Source organism: Gymnoscopelus braueri (genome assembly GCF_963280865.1).
Source record: "Gymnoscopelus braueri genome assembly, chromosome: 8".
Classification (NCBI taxonomy): domain Eukaryota; kingdom Metazoa; phylum Chordata; class Actinopteri; order Myctophiformes; family Myctophidae; genus Gymnoscopelus; species Gymnoscopelus braueri.
Window position 1 is genome coordinate 53,964,357 of NC_137609.1, and position 9,647 is coordinate 53,974,003.

Here is a 9,647-nt window from a genome sequence, read left to right on the forward strand (position 1 = left end):
GGTTGATCTGCGTCTCTTTGTTGACAGTTTATTCTGGTAAGAATAGACACAATTCTCTTGTCAGAAACCTCTTTCGGTATAACTGTGGCCCTAGCTGCGGCCTGCTAATTTTTGTTGCCAGATCTTGGGATAGGAATAAGCAACCAGGTCTATATAAACAAGCCCAAAAGCAGCGACTATATGCCAAAAGGAGAGACTATATAAATATTGTCACGGTTATTTTCAACTACGTTTCAAGTGCCCATCTGGCCTATAGTCATTTGGCCACATGATCGCTTCAAAACTGGACAATAGCCGTGAAAATCATTCACAATAATACAATTCAAGCCGTAGATCGTCATTTCCCGCCGACGTTCTCTTTCTAAACTCCAACCATGGATTGCCTTTCAATAAAACCATATTTGATAGACATACGATTCACCTACATTGTAGCCTAACAACAAGCTCACAATCGCAAGTTCGCAACCATTTTACAAGCAGCGTTACAGAGAAAACAAGCCCATAGTAGCTTACAATAAGCAGACCTGGCAACATTTAGCGTAACCCAGACACAATTCTCTTGTCAGAAGAAACCTCTTTCGGTATAACTGTGGCCCTAGCTGCGGCCTGCTTATTTTTGTTGCCAGATCTTGGGATAGGAATAAGCAACCAGGTCTATGAAAACAAGCCCAAAAGCAGCGACTATATGCCAAAAGGAGAGACTATATAAATATTGTCACGGCTATTTTCAACTACGTTTCAAGTGCCCATCTGGCCTATAGTCATTTGGCCACATGATCGCTTCAAAACTGGACAATAGCCGTGAAAATCATTCACAATAATACAATTCAAGCCGTAGATCGTCATTTCCCGCCGACGTTCTCTTTCTAAACTCCAACCATGGATTGCCTTTCAATAAAACCATATTTGATAGACATACGATTCACCTACATTGTAGCCTAACAACAAGCTCACAATCGCAAGTTCGCAACCATTTTACAAGCAGCTTTACAGAGAAAACAAGCCCATAGTGGCTTACAATAAGCAGACCTGGCAACAACCCAGACATGACTTTCCAGACAAGTTTTCTCCGTAATATCAACTAGAATAGATAACCCATCAAATACACACAAACACGATAAAATGTATGTATTCTTACCACTGGCTGCTGGTTCCCAGTCATCAGAGTCGTCATCTGAAATGGAAGACGATGAATCCTCTAAATCGCTCCCTGAAGCATCAGGGAGATGTACTGACGACCTCCTCCTTGAACTCCGACGAGGAGCAGTCACCATGATGACCGGTTCATCATGGTGATCGTGGTCCTGGACCACAGAACCGGCCCCACCAGGGCCCACTGGAGGTGGAATACATGGAGGCTCTGTTCCACTCGTACGGGGAGCGTAGAAGTCCCGCATGGTCCTCTGCTGTTGCGGCGGACCCCCGGACGGCTGTCGACCACCGCGCCGCTTAGAGCCGTTCCCTTTCTTTGCTGACATAACTACGCTAATAAAATAAATCTATATCTCTCACCTATAGATCTACAGTATCGCCCCTCTAAACCTACTATATAAATACTCCTTTTCTCCTTTCTATATCTTTTCACCACTAACCCTCACTATCTCTCCACTTATCTCCGCTAAATCTATAACCTCCTCGCCCTTTCTAACCCAAAATAAAATAGCTCACTAGGCTTACAATACAATACAAATACAAAATACACTCAACCTCACAATAAACTCAACACTCAACCTCACAATACAATCTCTCACTCTACAACTATAACTATAACTATAATCTATCTATCTATCTATCACTCACTCTCTCAATCAAATGTATCTATCACTCTCTCAATCAATCTATCTATCTATATATCTAAACTATATCTATATATCTAAACTATAACACTATCACTATCACTATCACTAACTCAAACTCACCCTCACTCACTTGTTCGCTCTCAGTCTGTCTGTCTGTCTCTGGTCTCTCTCTCACTCGCAATGGCTCTTTCAAAACAAAGTTTGGAATGCACAGGAGGACTGCGGCGCGCTGCTCCTCTTTTTAAAGCCCAAGATTTGGTCATATGACTTCGATCACGTGCATTTGGGGGTTTTCTTTCATGTAGCCGCACCAAATTCAGTGAGAGGCTGCATTAGGGACCAATGTACAGTAATCCAATGAAAAGAGGTAAAACCGTATATATACGGTTTTGGCACTCAACGTCAGTTTTTGAAAAACCGTATATATACGGTTTTGGCACCCAATGTGTTAAAATGAGTTAAAAAAAAACTAGTACGCTTTAAAATGTCCTTGAATTTTCTAGTGGTACTTTGCCTCCACCATGTGTAGCATGGCGGTATAAATTAAAGTAGCCAACTACGCCACCTAGGGGATTGCGCCCTAGGAAATAGTTTTGGTAATCTAATAAACTAAAGTACACCACCTGAACAATGATAACTCCCTACGAGGTTCGTTGTACTGTAAGAATTGGAGGCAGAGGCGTGGCATAAAGTACAAACAGTAATCCAATTTATTCATACAATAATTAATAAGGGGCAGCATTTAACAAATGATGCATCGGGTTAAAATACTATAACAGTGGTTCAACAATAAAATTCATTGGCCCTCTAGGGATCAGCACTGAGGCGTACCAAGGGAAACGGGGAACCAGCTAGCCAGCCCAGGGCAGTGGCACCCCTAACCACAGCACACAAAATGGCAACCTAAGCTAAAAACACACAAAATGGAGGGGATACCACCACCACTGAAGCGGGCGTCGCCTGGTCCCGACCTGGGGCCTCAGCACCAGAACTAAAATAGAGGGAAACAATACATTAATGAGGACCATGGCAGTTACAATACATCATTAATATACATTTTTATATCAGGTTGGGGGTAGACAATGTCTGTAAGCGACCGGGGGTGTCACGCAACATAATTTGGTAACCAGCTTGATGGGCTCAACACCAGGGCTGTTGGTCAATGATAGGGATCCAGGCAAAGGCAAAACAGCAGCGTAGTATTCCTCCTCACCAAGCCCTGGAGATACAAGCGGCAGTATTAGCCTACTGTTAAATACTTGCGTCAACTCATGGCACCATGAAACATACAGACGCAACCTACCACTCAGTCAAGGGCAGAGTGCACAGTGTCACAATGCCTGCGGACACACTAGCTCTTGGCTCTTGTGTATGGTGAAGTTACACCCACAGCATGGAGTAGACCACCCGAGGGGGACGTGCTCTCCGTGGAGAGACGGACATTTTCAAACCGGGACTAAAACGACATAAACAACCGGTCAAGTTCATGACCATAAATTATATGCACTACAACAAAACAACAAATTGTGAGACATACCTCCGATGATAATAACAGGACATCAAAGCTGAAGCCCAACAGGCCAGCTTTGATTTGAGGACATAATTGTCAGAGGACCCGCACACGCCGTGGACAAGCGTGGCTTGCTGAAGCCCAACAGGCCAGCTTGAGGAAACCCACACCCATGAGAGGAGACACCTTGCGCAAACAGAGAGTGTGCTGCTTAAATACTGGTAGCCTACCAATCAGCCCCCTGATGAGTGGGCGGGGGATGGGCAAAGTGGGAGACAACGCCCATCCTGCTACACATGTAATCATGGGAGTGTTGGTAATGATCCCTTTCAGAACAACACTGTTATTGTTTTGTTTTGTTTATTTGTGCTGTTAATTGCTGCATCTCTTCCTTCCCTTCAGTCACGTTATGTTTGCAATTTCCAGATTTACAGCAACAACAACAAAACATGATAATGAAAACAAACAGCTCTCTTGGCCTGACTGAACTCTTCAGCCTCAGTGGCACACATCTACACACTGATCCACTGGTTCTGAACCCTTTGCATTTCAACGACCCCCAGTTTCATATGCATTAGTCCATGGACTCCCATTTGATGAGTGTACACATGGAACCATTTGGTTCCGGTCGAGACAGTTCTCGAGATCAGTGTTGCCAGATTATGTGAGAGAAACAAGCAACCAGCTCTAGGAAAACCAGCCCAAAAGAAGCGACATGAGTACTTTAACATGTACATCAGCTATTTGAAAATAGCAGATCTACAAGCTCACAACGCGTCGCCATGCGACGCGTTGTGAGCTTGTTGTGAGCTTGTATTTTCAAATAAAATCTTGCAGGGAAATTATACTGTGCAGATCTGGCAACCCTGCTCGAGATACGTATGTGGGGGACAAACGGCCAGGGGACAGAATCTGTCTGCTTGTGTCCCCTCTATGGCCATAAATGGAGATCCCTGATGACATCGATATTATGTCATATTAATGATATCGGTGGGACGGCTCACACAGAGATCAATCCGACCAACCTCCCGATCGGGGAATCGCTCCTTTGCTTGGTCCTCGGCGATATGAGTTAGAAGTCTCTGAGTTTGAAGTTGATCAGTCGGACGGCAAGCTATATGGGTGTTATATGACCCTAGGTCATATTATGTATTTTCCTGTGTGTTTTCCCCCTCATTGGTGTGTTTGTGAATGAGTGGTGAGGAGTGAGTGATTTGTATACCAGCTGGAGTGAATGGTGACTGACTGAGTGGTGGCTGAGTGTCTGGCTGATTAATAGGTTGAGCCTGCTGATGATTGGCTCCTGTGACCAGGCTGGGGACAATAGACACACACGACCGAAAGCGGAAGGCCTACAAATTCACGCCCACTTTTGACACAGCGCCGCTACTCGGGGTCCGTTAGAACGATGAACTGCAGCTGCCAATGCAATCCCTATGAGAGGATATGAGAATTAGCCTACTTTTAAAATAATCCTACATTAACTGGAGACGATATTGATTTAAATAAAAATATGTTTCCAAATGTATGGAGTGTCTTTGTCAACATATCTTCTTGCTCTCTTAATAGTTGATGTGTTTCACATTTAATTTGCCACTTTAACGAGTTACCCATAATGTTAACACAGCAGAGGCGAGACGGCAGACAGACAAGTTGTCGAATTTCAGTGACATCGCTGTCTTTACGAGCGCCGAGCGGCGACCAGTGGCGTACCCACTGTAGAGGCAGGACAAGCGGTCGCCTGCCCAACTAAGATCTCGCCTCCCCTAAAAAAAAAAAAAAAACCCGAAAAGGTGTCAATGCGTGCTTAAAGGTTTAATGACATTCACTTTTACACCACATTCAAAGTCTTTGTCCTGGTCCTTCAAAAGTGTACAAAAAGTTTTAAGTGAAAATTCCATTCCAGTGATCCATGGCAGGTGTTTTTCTCTCACATTTCTAAAGCCTTTTCAACTGCAATGGAAAAAGAAATCTTTGCCTGCGGGTGTCGCTGGTGAGGGATTTTGCCTGTCAATCATCGCCTCTGCTCCGCCCCCCCCAAAGGAAAGGATAGGGGAGGGGAGGGATTAATCGACTGTGACCTCACTGTCGAAGGGCCAAGCTCAGATTACTTTTCAGCCTAATTATTCAGAAAACCCCAGACCACAGAAAATCCACTGAATGTTCTAAGTTCAGGTTTTTTGGGTGTAATTGAGGTCATAAAACCCCAAATAAAACATTGAAAATAAAAAAAGTGAAAATGAATGTCATGATACCTTTAATGTCCTCAAAGTCACGCATCCAACAAGCTTTTGAACCTTCTGTTCCAGAGATAATGACCAAAACATCTTGAAAACGGCCACTTTCGCCAGTTTTCTGGGTATTGAAAACCTCAAGGGATGCGTCCGTGACGTATATACCATGCGACCACTTAAACTCTAGATCTCCGATGCTAGCGGTTTTGACACACTGATGGAGTATATTATAGTATATTGTGGGTAGTATATCGAGATGACAGATATGAGACATTAAAAAGGACAAATTAAACAAATGGGACAGTTTATTAGAACACAAAAAAAATCGCTACAGCCTCAGTAGTTAACCAGTGAAATTACGGTATTTTACAATGCCTCTCATAGAGATTGCATTGAGAGCTGCAGTTAATCGTTCTAACGGACCCCGAGTAGCGGCGCTGTGTCAAAAGTGGGCGTGAATTTGTAGGCCTTCCGCTTCCGGTCGTGTGTGTCTATAGAGATGGCTGTCCCCAGTCACTCAGATGTCTTCCTTCTAACCAGCCTTCAACCACACCAGTCATTTGTGTTTGATAGTGATTTTAGCTCTGTTAGTGTTTTAGAGTTGCTAGTTTTAACATGGGTTAGTTTACAGCTTTTAGGTATTGTAGGGGTGGGTGGCCTTTCTTTTGTTTATGTTTATGTGTGAAGTTAGGTAAGATCTATGTATTTCTGTTTGGTACAGGTAAGCATATAGGCTTTTGTTTTGAGTTTGATTTGATGTACAAGGGCCCACCCTGAGGTAATTTACCCATGTTTTAATTGCCGTTTAATAAATCACTGTCCTTTGGACGTTTAAACTTGTGTTGACTGGTTGTGTTTTGGAGACTGGGAAGGAGGGAGTCCATTATGTGTTGCGACCATAGTCGTAACAGTGGGACACACACACACACACACACACACACACACACACACACACACACACACACACACACACACACACACACACACATACTTCATGCATTTATAGATAGATTTATAGATGTCATATTGTCGGCCATTCACAGTGGTGGAAAAAGTACTGACAATTTTTACTTAAGTAAAAGTATCAATACCACAATGTAGAAGTACTCTGTTACAAGTAAAAGGCCTGGGTTCAAAATGTTACTTGAGTAAAAGTACTGGCATCAAAATAAACTTAAAGTACCAAAAGTAAAAGTGCTAAAATGTTTGAAAATAGCAGATATACAAGCTCACAATTGCGACGCGTTGTGAGCTTTTAGATCGGCTATTTTCAAATAGCCTATACATAAAATAAAGCTAAAGTGGTTAATGTGTGTTTAATAATAAAATCATTTATATCTGCAAAGTAACTAGTAACTAAAGTTTTCAAATAATTGTAGTAAAAGTACAATATTTGCCTCTGAGATGTAGTGGAGTAGAAGCACAAGCGCTGAAAACGAGAAATACTCCAGTAAAGTAAAAATTCCTCAAAAGTGTACTTAAGTAGCCTACAGTACCTGAGTAAATGTACTTAGTTACTTTACACCACTGGCCATTCAATGTAGTTTACAATGTTTTACGACAATATTACGTAATGACGTCATGACATCAGGATGCAGACATCACATCGTCACACGTCATTTAGAAACTTCTAGAAAATCGACCTGCCCCGCAGCAACCATACCACTGATCATTAGATTTACCCCCAACTCCAGTGACATCACTGATGATGTCTCCCAGTCTATAAAGTGTTTGGGTTCTTCCCACTTTGGTCTCTGGAACACAAGTTGCAAAAGGGGATGATGAAATTCATTCTATATCATTGGAGGGATATATCAGCTGTGTTTCTTCAATATTTACACCCATAATAAAGGGAATTCAATACATGCAATCGGAGTATTTGCTATTTTCAGTTCGATGTTGCTCTAAGAAACTGTAATGACAATAGTTTCAAGCACCAGTATTATTAAAAGTTGTGCCAACCAGATGTTCTTTACGTTTTTACAGAAGAACGTATAGAAGTTCATAGGTCTTGACCACGTTATTATGAAAGGTACATATTGCACCGGTTCCAGCCGGAGGAGAAGCGGGGCGTCCGGACCGCTGAGTCTGCTGATCGGCGCGTGTCTCTGGGCCGCGGTCGCCGGCTACAAGCCGGTGATCATAATCCACGGACTGTTCGACGGCCTGCGCCAATTCGAGACCTTGCTCAAGTTCATCGAGGACGCCCATCCCGGAACCGACGTGTCGGTCATCGACCTGTTCGATGACCGATTCGGCGGCCTCAGCAGCCTGCAGCCGTTGTGGATGCAGGTGGAAGGATTCAAGAAGGCCGTCTCCCCCATCATGCGGGACGCCCCGGACGGCGTCCACCTGATCTGCTACTCCCAGGGCGGGCTCGTCTGCAGGGGCATGGTCTCCACGCTCGCGGAGCACAACGTCCACTCCTTCGTCTCCCTGGCCTCGCCTCAGGCCGGACAGTACGGCGGCACGGACTACCTGACCTACGTGTTCCCCCGGTTGGTCAAGTCCAACCTGTACCGCCTGTGCTACACCCGGCTGGGCCAGAAGGTGTCCGTCTGCAACTACTGGAACGACCCGCACCAGAGGGACGCGTACGTTAGCGGCAGCGACTATCTGGCTCTGCTCGACGGCGAGAGGCCTCACCCCGATGCGGCCGCCTGGAGGGAGAACTTCCTGAAGGTCAGGAAGCTGGTGCTGATCGGGGGTCCGGATGACGGGGTCGTCACGCCCTGGCAGTCCAGTCTGTTCGGCTTCTATGACGACAGCGAGAGCGTGGTGGAGATGCAGCGCCGGGATCTGTACCTGAGAGACGTGTTTGGTCTGAGGACGCTGGCGGAACGAGGCGACCTGGCGGTGTTTTCCGTACCCGGGGTGGAACACGTGTTGTGGCACAAGAACGAGACGGTGTTCCGCACGTGCATCGAGGAGTGGCTGGTGTAGCTGTGGAGCTACAAGAAAACCCAAGATGGGATCTGATAACGGTCTAGGAAAACAAGCCCAAAAGAAGTGACTATGGGCCACATGAGCACTTTAAACATATACATCAGCAATTTGAAAATAGCAGATCTACAAGCTCACAACGCGTCGCTATGCGACACGTTGTGAGCTTGTAGATCTGCTATTTTCAAACAAGATCTTGGGGGGAGATTATGATAAGCAGACCTGGCAACACTGATCTCCAAGACTTTGTGTCATAGATCAATGGTTCTCAACCTGTGGGTCAGGAGACCCAGGGGGGTCCCCACATGATTTTGGGGGGGGTCCCAGATTATGGTAAAGTGGCGATTTAAGGACTTTTAAGACCTTTTTAATACCTAAAAAATTAAAAGACCACTACTGCAGCAATAGTAATCAACAAACTGTACTATACAAACTGGTCAAACATTGGCCAGATTGTGAAATAATGAAAGAAAGAGGCAACAAAAAGATTTGGCCTCTTAATAAGCTCACAACGCGAGGCGTTGTGAGCTTGTAGATCTGCTATTTTCACAATATTTATCTGTGGAACCGAGTCAAACTAAATGTAATGCTTACTACAATTCCAAGTGCTTGTCAGGGGTCCCCAGTTCAAATATGATTATTTTGGGGGGTCCCCAGTTCAAATTATTTTGGGGGGTCCCCAGTTCAAATATGATTATTTTGGGGGGTCCCCAGTTCAAATACGATTATTTTGGGGGGTCCCCAGTTCAAATATGATTATTTTGGGGGTCCCGGCCTGAAAAGGTTGAGAACCACTGTCATAGATGACTGGCGTTATCTATCACTTATGACTCCAAATCTGGGCACTTGGTTTCAGCGTGAACACATGGCCATTGACTTCCATTTTGAAATGTAAGTTGTAGTGGCCTACTACAGGGCAGCATGTATACTAGGTTAGGTACTGATTGGTCCAGCGGGTCCAATAGTCTATGTTAGCCTATTGGCGATGTGCATGAACGTGATGCTGATCGCTCCGGCCTTTTGTGAGAGTAGCTCCGGCTGGACAAACACACACACACACACACACAGACCCTCTAATAGACCAGTGGTTCTCAACCTGTGGGCTGGGGCCCATTGGTGGGCTGTGAGGGCCCCCAAATAACTGGCAAAACACAAAGATTT

The 9,647-nt window shown here is 44.7% G+C and overlaps 1 protein-coding gene across 1 annotated transcript; it reads left to right on the forward strand.

Moving 5' to 3' along the window:
- Positions 1-7,568: 7,568 nt before the first annotated feature.
- On the forward strand, positions 7,569-8,486 carry LOC308090943 (lysosomal thioesterase PPT2-A-like; the record flags this gene model as incomplete). The annotated part of the gene is made up of 1 exon (XM_080436216.1): positions 7,569-8,486. The coding sequence occupies one exon, from the start codon at positions 7,569-7,571 to the stop codon at positions 8,484-8,486; it is 918 nt and encodes a 305-aa protein (XP_080292342.1).
- Positions 8,487-9,647: the final 1,161 nt, after the last annotated feature.